Below are 17,533 nucleotides of genomic sequence, written 5' to 3'. Positions count from 1 at the left end.
GGGGAGAGAGAGAGGGAGAGGGTGTGAGAGAGAGAGAGAGACATGGGGAGAGAGAGAGGGAGAGGGTGTGAGAGAGAGACACCGGGAGACAGAGAGGGAGAGGGTGTGAGAGAGAAAGACACGGGGAGCGAGAGAGGGAGAGGCACGCGGAGGGAGTGAGAGAGGGTGTGAGAGAGAGAGAGAGAGATACGGGGAGAGAGAGGGAGAGGGTGTGAGAGAGAGAGAGACACGAGGAGAGAGAGAGAGAGAGGGAGAAGGTGTGAGAGAGAGAGAGACACGGGGAGAGAGAGAGAGAGGGAGAAGGTGTGAGAGAGAGAGACACGGGGAGAGAGAGAGGGAGAGGGGGTGAGAGAGAGAGAGACACGGGGAGAGAGAGAGGGAGAGGGTGTGAGAGAGAAAGACACGGGGAGCGAGAGAGGGAGAGTCACGCGGAGGGAGTGAGAGAGGGTGTGAGAGAGAGAGAGAGATACGGGGAGAGAGAGGGAGAGGGTGTGAGAGAGAAAGACACGGGGAGCGAGAGAGGGAGAGTCACGCGGAGGGAGTGAGAGAGGGTGTGAGAGAGAGAGAGAGATACGGGGAGAGAGAGGGAGAGGGTGTGAGAGAGAGAGAGACACGAGGAGAGAGAGAGAGAGGGAGAAGGTGTGTGAGAGAGAGAGACACGGGGAGAGAGAGAGGGAGAAGGTGTGAGAGAGAGAGAGACACGGGGAGAGAGGGAGAGACACGCGGAGGGAGAGAGAGAGGGTGTGAGAGAGTGAGTCACGGGGTGACAGAGAGGGAGAAGGTGTGTCAGAGAGAGAGAGAGACACGGGGAGAGAGTGAGGGAGAGGGTGTGTGAGAGAGAGAGACATGGGGAGAGAGTGAGGGAGAGGGTGTGTGAGAGAGAGAGACACGGGGAGAGAGAGAGAGGGAGACAGTGTGAGAGAGAGACACACGGGGACAGAGAGAGGGAGAAGGTGTGAGAGAGAGAGACACGGGGAGAGAGGGAGAGACACGCGGAGGGAGAGAGAGAGGGTGTGAGAGAGTGAGTCACGGGGTGACAGAGAGGGAGAAGGTGTGTCAGAGAGAGAGAGAGACACGGGGAGAGAGTGAGGGAGAGGGTGTGTGAGAGAGAGAGACATGGGGAGAGAGTGAGGGAGAGGGTGTGTGAGAGAGAGAGACACGGGGAGAGAGAGAGAGGGAGACAGTGTGAGAGAGAGACACACGGGGACAGAGAGAGGGAGAAGGTGTGAGAGAGAGAGACACGGGGAGAGAGAGGGAGAAAGTCTGAGAGAGAGAGAGAGAGACACGGGGAGAGAGAGAGGGGGAGAGGGTGTCAGAGAGAGAGAGACACGGGGAGAGAGAGGAGGGGGGAGAGGGTGTGAGAGAGAGATACGGGGAGAGAGAGAGGGAGAGTGTGTGAGAGAGAGACACAGGGAGAGAGAGAGGGAGAGTGTGTGTGAGAGAGAGAGAGACACGGGGAGAGAGAGATGGGGGGAGGGTGTCAGAGAGAGAGAGACACGGGGAGAGAGAGAGGGGGGAGAGGGTGTGAGAGAGAGACACAGGGAGAGAGAGAGGGAGAGGGGGTGAGAGAGAGAGAGACACACGGGGAGAGAGAGGAAGAGGGTGTGAGAGAGAGAGAGACACGGGGAGAGAGAGGGAGAGGGTGTGAGACAGCTGGAGGGAGAGAGAGTGTGTGTGAAAGAGAGATGGGGAGAGAGAGAGAGGGAGAGGGTGAGGGTGAGTGAGAGAGAGAGAATGATGCGAGAGAGAGTGAGAAGGAGAGGGTGAGGCAGAGACATGGAGAGAGAGAACGAGAGGGTGTGAGAGAGAGACCCGGAAATAGAGAGGGAGAGGGTGTGAGAGAGAGAGAGAGAGACGGGGAGAGAGAGAGGGAGAGGTGTGAGAGAGAGAGAGACACGGGGAGAGAGAGAGGGAGAGGGTGTGAGAGAGAGAGACACGGGGAGAGAGAGAGCGAGAGGGTGTGAGAGAGAGAGAGACACGGGGAGAGAGAGAGCGAGAGGGTGTGAGAGAGAGACACACAGGGAGATAGGGACAGAGAGAAAGAGAGTGTGAGAGCCACGGGGAGAGAGATTTTGTCTGTGTGACAGAGATGTTGGGGAAGCGAGGTAGAGTGTGGATGTAGGGCGGAGAGAGAGAGAGAGAGAGGGAGGTTACAGGGAGAGTGAGGCTCTGGGAGAGAGACCCAGCCGAGGAGGGGCAGGGAGAATGAGAGAAGGTGAGGCTCTGGGGGAAAGCCACGATCTCATACAGTGAGAGTGATTGGATATTCTGACAGAGTGAGTCAGGAAGAAAGCCGTACAGTATGTTATACCCATCATATCACAGAGAGGTTGTGTGAGAGAGGGAAGCAGACTGGCTCCTGAGCTAGCAGCCCTGACCTGTGAAGGAGAAATACCAGTGAGGATGGTACTCCCTGGGGTTTAGAGTAATGAGCTCGTCCCGATAACTGGGGAGTCTGGAACCAGGGGCCCACAGTGTAAGGATACGGGGTAGGCCCCCGTATAGGACTGAGCTGGGGAGAAATATCTTCATCCCAGTGAGAGTGGGGAGCCCGTGGCATTCTCAGTCACAGAAAGTGTCTGAGACCAAACCACTGAGTGATTTTGAGGAGTTAGACACAGTTCCTGGGGCTAAAATGATGGAAGGGTATACTGATTGAGTTGGACAATCAGCCATGGTCCTACTGAATGGTGGGCCAAGCTTGAGGGGCTGAATGGCCTCCTGCTGGGTCTATTTGCTGGTCCTCTAGCTGCCTCAGTTAGGGTCTGGCTCTGTGTTACAGCAGGAGCTCAGTCACCAGGGCTGTATCGCCATCATTGCACTCGGCCAGCCCGCAGGCAGTGTAACCGCCCCCCCCCCCAACACCCCCCCACACACAGCACCCCGAACCCCCCCACCGCCCACACAGCACCCCGAACCCCCCCACCACCCACACAGCACCCCGAACCCCCTCACCCCCCACACAGCACCCTGAACCCCACCCCACCCCCCACACAGCACCCTGAACCCCCCCACCCCCCACACAGCACCCCGAACCCCCACCACCCCCAACACAGCACCCCAAACCCCCACCACCCCCCACACAGCACCCTGAACCCCCCCCCACCCCCCACACAGCACCGTGAACCCCCACCCCCACCCCCCACACAGCACCCCGAACCCCCACCACCCCCAACACAGCACCCAGAACCCCCCCACCCTCAACACAGCACCCCGAACACCCCCCAACCCCCACACAGCACCCCAAACCCCCACCACTCCCCACACAGCACCCCGAACCCCCTCACCCCCCACACAGCACCCAGAACCCCCACCACCCCCCACACAGCACCCCGAACACCCCCCACCCCCCACACAGCATCCCGAACCCCCACCACCCCCCACACAGCACCCCGAACCCCCACCACCCCCCACACAGCACCCCGAACCCCCACCACCCCCCCACACAGCACCCCGAACCCCCACCACCCCCAACACAGCACCCCGAACCCCCACCACCCCCCACACAGCACCCCGAACCCCCAACACCCCCACACAGCACCCCGAACCCCCACCACCCCCCACACAGCACCCCGAACCCCCACCACCCCCCACACAGCACCCAGAACCCCCACCACCCCCAACACAGCACCCCGAACCCCCACCACCCCCCACACAGCACCCCGAACCCCCACCACCCCCCACACAGCACCCCGAACCCCCACCACCCCCCACACAGCACCCCGAACCCCCACCACCCCCCACACAGCACCCCGAACACCCCCCACCCCCCACACAGCATCCCGAACCCCCACCACCCCCCACACAGCACCCCGAACACCCCCCACCCCCCACACAGCATCCCGAACCCCCACCACCCCCCACACAGCACCGCGAACACCCCCCACCCCCCACACAGCATCCCGAACCCCCACCACCCCCCACACAGCACCCCGAACCCCCACCACCCCCCACACAGCACCCCGAACACCCCCCACCCCCCACACAGCACCCACAAACCCCACCACCCCCAACACGGCACCCACAAACATCCCCACACCCAAACCCCCACCACCCCCCACACAGCACCCCGAACCCCCACCACCCCCCAACACGGTACCCCGAACACCCACCACCCCCCACACGGCACCCACAAACATCCCCACACCCAAACTCCCCCACCCCCAACACGGCACCCCTAACCCCCACAAACCCACCACCCCCATCCCCACGAACCCCACCACCCTCACCCCCACGAACCCCATCACCCCCATACCTACAAACTCCACCACCCCCATCATCACAAACCCACCACCCCCACAAACCCCACAAACCCATCCCCACAAACCCCACCACCCACACCCCCACATACCCCACAACCCCATCCCCACAAACCCACCCCCACAAACCCCACCCCCACACCCACAAACCTCCCCACCACAAACCCCACCACCCCCACACCCACAAATCACACCGCCCCAACCCCACAAACCCCACTACCCCCACCCCCACCAACCCCACAATGCCCACCCCCACAAACCCCACCCCCATCCCCACAAACCCCACCCCCACAAACCCCACCACCCCCAACCCCACAAACCCCACCACCCCATCCCCACAAACCTCACTATCCCCACCCCCACAAACCCCACCAGCCCCAGCCTCGCATACCCCCCCAACCCCACAAACCCCACAACCCCCATCTCCACAAACCCCACCCCCACAATCCCCACTTCCCTTCCCCACAAACCCCAACCCCACAAACCCCACCACCCCATCCCCACAAACCTCACTATCCCCACCCCCACAAACCCCACCAGCCCCAGCCTCGCATACCCCCCCAACCCCACAAACCCCACAACCCCCATCCCCACAAACCCCACCCCCACAATCCCCACTTCCCTTCCCCACAAACCCCAACCCCACAAACCCCACCACCCCACCCCCACAAACCCCACCAGCCCCAGCCTCGCATACCCCCCCAACCCCACAAACCCCGCAACCCCCATCCCCACAAACCCCACCCCCACAATCCCCACTTCCCTTCCCCACAAACCCCACCCCCACAAACCCCACCACCCCACCCCCACAAACCCCACCCCCACAAACCCCACCCCCCTCTTCCCTGCACCCCTCCCCAGAAACCCCACCATACCCACAAACCCCATCACCCCCACAAACACCAACCCCACAAACCCCACCCCCACCCCCACAAACCCCACCACCACAAACACCATCACCCCATCCACACAAACCCCACCACCCACAGCCCCACATCCCCCACCCCCACCTCCACAAACTGCCCCACCACCCCATCCCCACAAACCCACCACCACAAACCCCACCACCCCCGCCCACACAAATCCCACCACCCCCACCTCCATAAACCCAACCCCCACAAACTCCACCCCACCACACAAACCTCTCCACCCCCTACCCCAAAACCCCACAAACCCCACCCCCATAAACCCCACCAGCTCCACTCCTACAAACCCCACCACCCCATCCCCACCACCCCATCCCCACAAACCACATCCCCACAAACCCCACCCCCACAAACTCCACCCCACCCCCACAAACACCACCACGCCCTTCCCTGCACCCTGTCCCCACAAACCCCACCACCCCCACCCCCACAAACCCCTTCCCCACAAACCCCACCACCCCCACCCCAACAAACCCCTTCCCCACAAACCCCACTACCCCCTTCCCCATAAACCCCAACCCCACAAACCCCACCCCCACAAACTCCACCCCCACCCACATCCCCACAAACCCCACCCCCACAAACTCACCCCCACCCCCACAAACACCACCACGCCCTTCCCTGCACCCCCTCCCCACAAACCCCACCACCCCCACCCCCACAAACCCCTTCCCCACAAACCCCACCACCCCCACCCCCACAAACTCCATCCCCACCACCACAAAACCCACCCCCACAAGCCCCACCACCACAAACCCCACCACCCCCAACCACCACAAACCCCACCACCCCATCCCCACAAACCCACAAACCCACCCCCACAAACCCCACCACCCCCATCCCCACAAACCCCACCATCCCCTCCCCACACACCCCACCACCCCCACTCCAAAAAACCCCAGTCCTACAAACCCCACCCCCACCTCCACAAAGCTCCCCACCACAAACCCCACCACTCCATCCCCATAAACCCCATTCCCACAAACTCCACCATCCCCACCCCCACAAACTCCACCATCCCCACCCCCACAAACACCACCAACCCCACCCCCACAAACCTCACCCCCATCCCCACAAACCCCACCACCCCTAACCCCACAAACCCCACCATCACAAACCCCACCACCCCCACCCACACAAACCCACCACCCCCACCAACCCCCTCCCCACAAACCCCACCACCCCATCCCCACAAACCCCTTCCCCACAAACCCCAAACCCACAAACCCCACCCCCACATACTCCACCCCAGCAAACCCCCACAAACCCCACCCCCATCCCCACAAACCACAACCCCACAAACCAGACCCCCATAAACTCCTCCCCCAACCCCACAAATCACACCCCCTCAAACCCTACCATCCCCACAAACTCCACCCCCACAAACCCCACCACCACAAACACCACCCCCCCATCCCCACAAACCCCACCACCCACACCCCCACAAAGCCCACCCCCACAAAACCCACCCCCATCCCCACAAACCCCAACCCCACAAACCCCACCACGCCCATCCCCACAAACACCTCCCCCACAAACCACACCCCCACAAACTCCTCCCCACCCCCACATACCCCACCACCGCAACCCCCACAAAGCCCACCCCCACAAAACCCACCCCCATCCCCACAAACCCCAACCCCACAAACCCCACCCCCCCATCCCCACAAACCCCACCACCCACACCTCCACATACCCCACCATCCCAACCCCCACAAACCCCACCCCCACAAACCCCACCCCCACACCCACACACCTCCCCACCACAAACCCCACCACCCCCACACAAACAAATCACACTGCCCCCAACCCCACAAACCCCACCACCCCCACCGAACCAACCCCAGAATGCCCACCCCCACAAACCCCACCCCCACAAATCCCAACCACCCCCCACATACCCCACCCCTACGCCCACCAACCTCACCCTCACAAACCCCACCACCCCCACCCCCACAAACCCCACCACACCCATCCCCACAAACCCTACCACCCCCATCCCCACAAATCCCACCACCTCCATCCCCACAAACCCCACCACCCCCACCCCCACAAACCCCACAGCCCTCATCCCCACAAACCCCACCCCCACAAACCCCACTCCCATCCCCCACCCCCACAACCCTCACCCCCACAAACCACACCACCCCCACAAACCCCACCCCCACAAACCCCACCCCCATCCCTGCACCCCCAACCCCACCATCCCTAGATTCTTATGAAATTCCAATTCCACCACCTGCCATGGTGGGATTCGAACTATGGTCCCCGGAATGTTACCTGGGTCTCGAGATTAACAGCCCAGTGATAACATTGCTGGGTGGTTGTCTCAGCTTGGTCTGGCTTCAACCCTCCATTATCAGGCACTGCCTGGACCCAGCTCTGATATTGATACTGCCCAGTCTGAGAATTATTGAAGAGTAGGGCAGGTTGAATGGGCTGAATGGCCTTTGTCCATCGCTGACATTCCCATGACTAAAAGAGCCCTGCCTACTTGATGGAGACAGATTGGGAGGGGAGGCGAGTCTTTCAAACCCCTTACCCACCCGGAACCCCACAGGCCTGGGCACGTACCCGAAAACTCGAGGTGAGGGGTTTACCTGAGTGATAGTCAGGGGTCCGTAGCTCACAGCTGTCCCCATAGGTCCCGGCTTTGCACACACACTGACAGCTGTTATCCAGCAGCACGGCCTGTCCGTTATTGGAACACGGGGAACACCGGCAAGGGTCAAAGGTCTCCATGTACTCCAACATGGCCGTCTCCAGGTGCCTACGCTTCGTCACCGCACAGGGAATCCCCTTTACCAGGCCCAGGATAGGCCGGAGCTGCAGGGATCAAACCAATCAGATCAGCTGGGGAGTCCGAGGGGGGTGGGGGGGGGGGGGGAGACCGGGGTTGGGGGGGAGGGGGGAGATGTTGGGCTGGGTGGGGAAGAGCAGGGTGGGAGAGAAACTGTGGGGGTGGGGGTGTTGGAGAGAGAGAGAGAGAGAGACAGAGACAGAGACGGAGGCTTGGGGGAGGGGAGAACGGGGAGGGGGAGAGATAACTAGGGTAGGAGGGAATGGGAGGGTTACTGGGGTAGAGAAATTGGGAGAAGGGAGAGGGAGTGGGCAGGGACGGAATGGGGAAGATGTGGAGGGGGGGGCATGGGAGAGGCATTGAAGTTGTCAGGCTGGTGGGGGACAGGTGAGGCATTGGGGCTGGGGGAGGGTTGGAGGAGGGGTTGGGGGGTCAGCGTGGTGAGGGAGGGGGTGGGCGAGTCAGGGTGGGTGGGGGCTGGGATGGGGGGGTCAGGGTGGGTGTGGGATGGGGTGGGGGAGTCAGGGTGGTGTGGGTTGGGGTGGGGGATCAGGGTAGTGAGGGATGGGGTGGGGGAGTCAGGGTGGTGGGGGATGGGGTGGGGGAGTCAGGGTAGTGGGGGATGGGGTGGGGGAGTCAGGGTAGTGGGGGATGGGGTGGGGTAGTCAGGGTGGTGGGGGATGGGGTGGGGGAGCCAGGGTGGTGGGGGAGTCAGGGTAGTGTGGGATGGGGTGGGGGGTCAGGGTGGTGGGGATTGGGGTGGGGGGATCAGGGTGGTGGGGGATAGGGTGGGGGGATCAGGGAGGTGGGGGATGGGGTGGGGGGATCAAGGTGGTGGGGATTGGGGGGGATCAGGGTGGTGGAGGATGGGGTGGGGGGATCAAGGTGGTGGGGATTGGGGGGGATCAGGGTGGTGGAGGATGGGGTGAGGGGATCAAGGTGGTGGGGGATGGGGTGGGGGGATCAAGGTGGTGGGGGTTGGGGTGGGGGGATCAGGGTGGTGGGGGATAGGGTGGGGGGATCAGAGTGGTGGGGGATGGGGTGGGGGGATCAAGGTGGTGGGGGATGGGGTGGGGGAGTCAGGGGGTTTTGGAGGGGGGAGGTAGGGGTTGGGGGAGGGGGTGGGTGCTCACCGTGAAGTCCACCACAGTGGGATTATCATGGACGGACTCCTTCCATTCGGTGTACTGCTGTGTGGGGAAGGCCCGTCCTTGCTGCCAGGCCAAGGCTGCAGCAAACTCAGAGCGGCCTCCCCTCACCATGGAAACCGACTTCTCTGCAGCTTCCAGAATCGAACCTCAACACAAAAGAAAGCAAAGCCTGCACCGTCACATGGTCCAAAGACCAGGAGGTACCACAGGGCACTGCCAGGCCCCATTTCCGGGGTATCCCAGGCCCCATCCCCGGGGTATCCCAGGCCCCATTCCCAGGGTATCCCAGGCCCCATCCCCGGGGTATCCCAGGCCCCATTCCCAGGGTATCGCAGGCTCCATCCCCGGGGTATCCCAGGCCCCATCCCCAGTGTATCCCAGGCTCCATCCCCCAGAGTATCCTAGGCCCCATCCCCAGGGCATCCCAGGCCCCATCCCCAGGGTATCCCAGGCTCCATCCCCCAGAGTATCCCAGGCCCATTCCCAGAGTATCCCAGGCCCCATCCCCAGGGTATCCCAGGCCCCATTCCCAGTGTATCCCAGGCCCCATCCCCGGGGTATCCCAGGCCCTATTCCCAGTGTATCCCAGGCCCCATCCCATGGGTATCCGGGCCCCATTCCCAGGGTATCCCAGGCTCCATCCCCAGGGAATCCCAGGCCCCATGCCCGGGGTATCCCAGGCCCCATCCCCGGGATATCCCAGGCCCCATTCCCCAGGGTATCCCAGGCCCCATCCCCAGGGTATCCCAGGCCCCATCCCCAGGGTATCCCAGCCCCCATTCCCCAGGGTATCCCAGGCCCCATCCCCAGGGTATCCCAGGCCCCATCCCCAGGGTATCCCAGCCCCCATTCCCCAGGGTATCCCAGGCCCCATCCCCAGGGTATCCCAGCCCCCATTCCCAGGGTATCCCAGGCCCCATCCCCAGGGTATCCCAGGCCCCATTCCCAGTGTATCCCAGGCCCCATCCCCGGGGTATCCCAGGCCCCATTCCCAGTGTATCCCAGGCCCCATCCCAGGGGTATCCCAGCCCCCATTCCCAGGGTATCCCAGGCCCCATCCCCGGGGTATCCCAGGCCCCATTCCCAGGGTATCCCAGCCCCCATTCCCAGGGTATCCCAGCCCCCATTCCCAGGGGTATCCTGAATTTGTGACCCACTGATTGTGAGAAAGTATTTCATTCTCTTAACCCTGCCTGAATGCTGACCTTTGACCCTTACCTTTGGTCTTCAGGGTCATACTGTTGTGTGTGCACCGTCTCCTGGTTTTTGTGACTTTGATAAATAACACCCGTACTTTTGTCTCCGTTGTAACGCACTCGCACATCTCGGCTTGTGTTAGACCTGAGCAGGACCAAAGAGCAAAGGTCAGGGCAATGTGTGATTCCTGAACCATGACCTCGTGATGTCCAGGTCACCCGTCACAGACAGTCAGAATGAGAGAGAAGCAGATGGGGAGCGGGGAGAGGGAGAGGGAGAGGGAGAGGGTCTGAGGATTGGTGAGTGGGTGGAGGTAGTGAGGAGCTGCAGACACACAGACACAAACTGCAGGAGGCTCTCGGAAGGGAGCAACATCTAATTTCCCAGCATCGACAGAAAAGTCAGAAAACACACAATTGAAATGAAACATCGGGATCTATCGAAGGGTCATTTGGAAATAAAATTACTTGAATGAATGAGAACAGAAAAGAGAGATGTAAAGGTGACAGGTTCACAAGACACAGGGAGCAATATTAGGCCATTCGGCCCATGAGTCTGCTCCACCATTCAGTGGGATCGTGTCTGACCTGATCATCCCCATCCCCACTTTCCTGCCTTTCCCCCATAACCCTCGATCCCCTCCCTGATTAAAACTCTCTCTGTCTCAGCCTTGAATGACCCAGCCCCCTCAGCCCCCTGTGGGAAAGACTCCCACAGATTCACTCCCCTCCGAGGGAAGACATTCCTCCTCATCCCTGTCTCCAATGGGTGAACCCTTATTCTGAGATGATTCCCTCTGGTCCTAGACTCTCCCTCACTAGGGGGAACACCCTTCCCACATCTCCCCCTGTCACATCCCCTGAGAATCCTGTACGTTTCAGTAAGGTCACCTCTCATCCTTCTAACCCCCAATGAGCACCGGCCCAACCTCCTCAACCTCCCCTCACAGAACACTCCCTCCATCCCCGGGATCAGTGAGGGAACCTTCCCAGACTGACTCCGATGTCAGTCTACCGTTCCTCAGATGAGGGACCCAAATAGTTTGCGGGATTCCAGCTGTGGTTTAACTCATGCCTTGTATCGTTTCAGCGGAACCTCCTGATGTTAACACTTCATTCCTCTTGTGAAAAGGGCCAGTAAATCATGTGAGTTCCCTCTTACCCACTGAATATGGATGGTAGTTGTTTATTTGAGATTCATTGATGTGCGCTCAAATCCCCCTGATCCTTCGCTTCTGCAGTCTTTATCCATTTAAATAACATTCAGCTCCTCTACGCTTCCTGTCAAAGTGCATAACCTCACGTGTCCCACATTCCACAACCCCACTTGCTTAACCTATCTCTATCCTCTGCCGTCTCCATCTCATCCACACCACGTGTCTTCCTACCCAATCCACACATGGTTATATACATCCACTTCCCTCATCCCAGTCATTAATATTTATTGTAAATCATTGTGTCCCCAGCACTGAGCCCTGCGGCTCTCCCCTAGTTACAGACTGCCATTCTGAAAATGCCCCCCTTTATCCCAACCCTCTGTTTTCTATCAGTTAGCCAATCCTCTATCCATGTTAATGTACTGCCCCCAACACCATGGGCTCTTATTAAGTTGCCTAATGTGTGGCACCTTATCGAGCACCTTCTGAAAATCTCAAATCTATTACACCCACTGCTCCCCCTTCATCCATCCGGCTTGTTATCTCCGCAAAGAATTCGAGTAAATGTGTCAGGTGTGATTTCCCCTTTGTGAACCCATGTTTGCCCAGAGTCTGTATTTCGAATTTTGGGATGCTTTTAATGTTTGCAGACTGAAGTGATGCAGCAATTCAGTCCCTCTGCCATCTCCTGGTTCCTCATTACTATTTCCCCAGCCTCAGACTCCCCAAGAGGCTTATGTTCACTTTAGCTTCTCTCTTCCTTTTTCTATAATCAAAGAAGCTCTTGCGGTCTGTCTTGATATTACTTACAATCTCCTCAAAGTTTATCTTCTCCCTCTTTATTCTTTCAGAGAGAAGGGAGAAGACAATTAGGAATAAGAAGGTTTCAACTGGAAAGAGGTACCATAGCCAAGGAGGAAAAGACGAGAACAGCGACAATGACCGTGTTATGGTGTTGTTAGTGATCAGGTCTGATCCCAGACTGAAGCCTGGCTCATCAGATTAGACTGTGATTTATTTTGATTCTAACGAGGTGGCCTGCTGCTGAAACATAAACATAAAACTTTTCAGATTTAGTTTTAACAATGAAACACAAGTTAGTGTCTCACGAGAAATGAAGATTAAATAGAGCGAATTGAATTATGAGACAAGTTGAGAGTTTTTCAACACACAGTAAAATATAATCTTGTTAATCCCACAAACACTCCTCTGTAGATTCGAGAAACACCCCTGTACAGTACGCAAAGGTGCTGGGTGTAGCCATCACAGACCAGAGCAGAATCCTTCCTCTCATGCCTCAATAGGCTTAGGTTAACTCCGATGTCAACTCCCAATCTGCCCAGTTTCAGGAGAGGACCCTGACTCTGACCCCTCACCCCCTGTGGGAAGGCTATCCCCCATTGGCCAGACTAAGGCCAGCAGACAGCCAATGAGACACTTCCTGGCTTTGGGCCTGTGCTATGGAGCAAGGTGAGGCAGCAGGATTGGCTGAGGGCCACACGGTAACAAGACAGGGCAGGGGCACTGTGAGGACCCAGACACACTCAGAGGGAGTGGGTGCTGACACAGGGAGGGAGGATCCCAGAGATACAGCCTGGGGTGGTCCCAGAGCTTGGGTGGGGGCCCACAGTGCACAGTGCACATAGTGCCCTTGCTGCAGCTACACTGAGAGTTCCCGGGACAGCCTGAGGTACAGCATTGAAGGGCAGAGCGGCCTGTAAGTGGATGAGAGATGTGCCATAAGAGTTCTTGCAGGACAATGTCCATGGACGTGGGCAGTGTGAGGGCCGGTGCCCTGAGAGGTTGGCTCCTGGTGCCCAACATTGAGTTTGTTCAGTGCCCGTGCTGAGCTGAATCTGTCCGGTCCCTGCTCGGGTCTCCTTGTTGAGATTGAGTTAGTTTGGTGGGTTTGGGAAGATGCCAGGCTGAGTCTGAATGGGGAGCGCTGTGGCATTAACAAGGTGTTTAACAAGCAATAATCCCCTTCATTAGCAACTCAGTATTGCCGCTGCAGGAGAGACCCTCAGGGCACCAGCCCTCACAGAAGGGACGACGCTGAACCTGTCAGACGAGGGGATGAGTTAAAGTCAGCAGACTGGCAGAGGATGCATTGAGTTGTCTCTGTGTCCCATGTTGTGTGGAGACTGGAGTCAGTGAAGTCAAACCCTGAAATGTTTGGGGTAAAGGTGGTGGTTCTCTGGCCTCGAGACTCTGTCATGAACAGTGTCAGGAAATGGGTTGAAGCTGTGAAAGGATCGTTCTGACTGACTCTTGGTTTAAATTGCTTGTTTCTGTTAAATATCTTTTTTTGGTCATAAACTTTTGTTTTGTTGGTAAAGGACACTTGCAGCCTCTTGTGAATATGCCCAAGTGACTAACAACCAGGAATGGTAATCTATCAGTGATCTACCTCATGAGGGTTCACTCTGGGATTGGACCCAGCCCACAGTTACATCAGTTAGGACCGTAACAGTGCATTTGGTCTTTTAGATTGACTGCAATTTAAGGCTGATGATGGTTTGACTGTGACAGGAGACATGATAACATTGGGGAGTTTCTCTTGGGACTATTTGGTGAATGCAGATCCATCCCTCTCTGGGAGTACGTGGGAATCGGAACACAATGACCACAATTTACCCCCCACCGCAACCCCAACCGGTGAATATCTCGACATGACCCCTCTCCCCACCCCCTGTACACACCATCCCCTCCCGCCACCCCCATCCCCATCCCCTCCTCACCCCCTCCCCCACCGCGTGGCCATGCTGGCGACCTGAGCTCTGCAGGTTTGTCCGGTCGTATTGGTACATGACGTCGTAAACTCCACCCGTCTTCCCCGAGCTGAAGTAGTGAGTTCCGAAATCCTGGAAGATGTGGCTATACAGGGGGTAGTTATAGTCCAGTGGCAGATTGCTCACAGCTTCCAGGAAGGTATCCGAGGCGTGAAGATCCGTCTCCTTCATCCGGAATTCTGAGACTGCTATGGTCTTGTGAACGCGGACAAACGCAGAGTCCTGAACATGACCATGAAACAGAGATTAGCTCCGGGAACAAGGAACCAGGAAACTGGGAAACTGGGAAACCGGGAAACTGGCCAAGCTCATTCCTGCCCAGTCGGTCAGCAAGATACACAAAAAACCCAAGTGTAGATCACAGTCCCCCCCCATCAAACACTCCCAGGACAGGGACAGCACGGGGTTAGATACAGAGTAAAGCTCCCTCTACACTGTCCCCCATCAAACACTTCCAAGACAGAGACAGCACAGGGTTAGATACAGAGTAAAGCTTCCTCTACACTGTCCCCATCAAACATTTCCAAGACAGAGACAGCACAGGGTTAGATACAGAGTAAAGCTTCCTCTACACTGTCCCCATCAAACATTTCCAAGACAGAGACAGCACAGGGTTAGATACAGAGTAAAGCTTCCTCTACACTGTCCCCATCAAACACTTCCAAGACAGAGACAGCACAGGGTTAGATACAGAGTAAAGCTCCCTCTACACTGTCCCCCATCAAACACTCCCAGGACAGGGACAGCACAGGGTTAGATACAGAGTAAAGCTCCCTCTACACTGTCCCCATCAAACTCTCCCAGGACAGGGACAGCACAGGGTTAGATACAGAGTAAAGCTCCCTCTACACTGTCCCCCATCAAACACTCCCAGGACAGGGACAGCACAGGGTTAGATACAGAGTAAAGCTCCCTCTACACTGTCCCCATCAAACACTCCCAGGACAGGGACAGCACGGGGTTAGATACAGAGTAAAGCTCCCTCTACACTGTCCCCATCAAACTCTCCCAGGACAGGGACAGCACAGGGTTAGATACAGAGTAAAGCTCCCTCTACACTGTCCCCCATCAAACTCTCCCAGGACAGGGACAGCACAGGGTTAGATACAGAGTAAAGCTCCCTCTACACTGTCCCCCATCAAACACTCCCACGACAGGGACAGCACAGGGTTAGATACAGAGTAAAGCTCCCTCTACACTGTCCCCATCAAACTCTCCCAGGACAGGGACAGCACGGGGTTAGATACAGAGTAAAGCTCCCTCTACACTGTCCCCATCAAACACTCCCAGGACAGGGACAACACGGGGTTAGATACAGAGTAAAGCTCCCTCTACACTGTCCCCATCAAACTCTCCCAGGACAGGGACAGCACGGGGTTAGATACAGAGTAAAGCTCCCTCTACACTGTCCCCATCAAACACATCCCAGGACAGGGACAGCATTAGGTTAGATACAGAGTAAAGCTCCCTCTACACTGTCCCCATCAAACACTCTCAGGACAGGGACAACACGGGGTTAGATACAGAGTAAAGCTCCCTCTACACAGTCCCCCATCAAACACTCTCAGGACAGCATGGGGTTAGATGCAGAGTAAAGCTTCCTCTACACTGTCCCCATCAAACACTCCCATGACAGGGACAGCACGGGGTTAGATACAGAGTAAAGCTCCCTCTACACTGTCCCCCATCAAACACACCCAGGACAGGGACAGCACAGGGTTAGATACAGAGTAAACCTCCCTCCACACTATCCCCGTCAAACACTCCCATGACAGGGACAGCATGAGGTTAGATACAGAGTAAAGCTCCCTCTACACTGTCCCCATCAAACACATCCAAGGACAGGGACAGCACAGGGTTAGATACAGAGTAAAGCTCCCTCTACACTGTCCCCCATCAAACACACCCAGGACAGGGACAGCATGGGGTTAGATACAGAGTAAAGCTCCCTCTACACTGTCCCCATCAAACACTCCCAGGACAGCATGGGGTTAGATACAGAGTAAAGCTCCCTCCACACTGTCCCCATCAAACACTCCCAGGACAGGGACAGCACGGGGTTAGATACAGAGTAAAGCTCCCTCTACACTGTCCCCCATCAAACCTGCCCAGGACAGGGACAACACGGGGTTAGATACAGAGTAAAGCTCCCTCTCCACTGTCCCCCATCAAACACTCCCAGGACAGGGACAGCACGGGGTTAGATACAGAGTAAAGCTCCCTCTACACTGTCCCCCATCAAACCTGCCCAGGACAGGGACAACACGGGGTTAGATACAGAGTAAAGCTCCCTCTCCACTGTCCCCCATCAAACACTCCCAGGACAGGGACAGCATGGGGTTAGATACAGAGTAAAGCTCCCTCTACACTGTCCCCATCAAACACTCCCACGACAGGGACAGCACGGGGTTAGATACAGAGTAAAGCTCCCTCTACACTGTCTCCATCAAACACTCCCAGGACAGGGACAACACGGGGTTAGATACAGAGTAAAGCTCCCTCTACACTGTCCCCCCATCAAACACTCCCAGGACAGGGACAGCATGGGGTTAGATACAGAGTAAAGCTCCCTCCACACTGTCCCCCATCAAACACATCCCAGGACAGGGACTGCACAGGGTTAGATACAGAGTAAAGCTCCCTCTACACTGTCCCCCATCAAACCTGCCCAGGACAGGGACAACACGGGGTTAGGTACAGAGTAAAGCTCCCTCTCCACTGTCCCCCATCAAACACTCCCAGGACAGGGACAGCACGGGGTTAGATACAGAGTAAAGCTCCCTCTACACTGTCCCCATCAAACACTCTCAGGACAGGGACAACACGGGGTTAGATACAGAGTAAAGCTCCCTCTACACTGTCCCCCATCAAACACTCCCAGGACAGGGACAGCATGGGGTTAGATACAGAGTAAAGCTCCCTCCACACTGTCCCCCATCAAACACATCCCAGGACAGGGACAGCACAGGGTTAGATACAGAGTAAAGCTCCCTCTACACTGTCCCCCATCAAACACACCCAGGACAGGGACAGCATGGGGTTGGATACAGAGTAAAGCTCCCTCTACACTGTCCCCCATCAAACACTCCCAGGACAGGGACAGCACGGGGTTAGATACAGAGTAAAGCTCCCTCTACACTGTCCCCATCAAACACTCCCAGGACAGCATGGGGTTAGATACAGAGTAAAGCTCCCTCTACACTGTCCCCATCAAACACTCCCACGACAGGGACAGCATGGGGTTAGATACAG

The 17,533-nt window shown here is 57.7% G+C and overlaps 1 protein-coding gene across 1 annotated transcript in view; it reads right to left on the bottom strand.

Moving 5' to 3' along the window:
• The window catches only part of LOC122546070 (complement component C6-like), a gene marked incomplete at its 3' end in the record, with an annotated part of 81,282 nt that extends 66,783 nt beyond the window's left edge, over positions 1 to 14,499 (bottom strand). The window contains exons 1-4 of the mRNA XM_087985690.1: positions 14,263 to 14,499; positions 10,355 to 10,477; positions 9,119 to 9,282; positions 7,786 to 8,011 (exon numbers count right to left, since the gene is read on the bottom strand). Coding sequence (XP_087841816.1) covers positions 7,786 to 8,011; positions 9,119 to 9,282; positions 10,355 to 10,477; positions 14,263 to 14,452 — 703 coding nt within the window. The remainder of the gene's footprint in view (positions 1 to 7,785; positions 8,012 to 9,118; positions 9,283 to 10,354; positions 10,478 to 14,262) is intronic.
• Between the last annotated feature and the right edge of the window lie 3,034 nt (positions 14,500 to 17,533).

This window comes from Chiloscyllium plagiosum, unplaced genomic scaffold (assembly GCF_037043375.1).
Source record: "Chiloscyllium plagiosum isolate Xiang-an unplaced genomic scaffold, Cpla_swu_hap1 HiC_scaffold_95, whole genome shotgun sequence".
NCBI classification, from domain to species: domain Eukaryota; kingdom Metazoa; phylum Chordata; class Chondrichthyes; order Orectolobiformes; family Hemiscylliidae; genus Chiloscyllium; species Chiloscyllium plagiosum.
The sequence above is the reverse complement of the archived record's forward strand: the minus strand, read 5'-3'. Positions and strand labels throughout refer to the sequence as shown.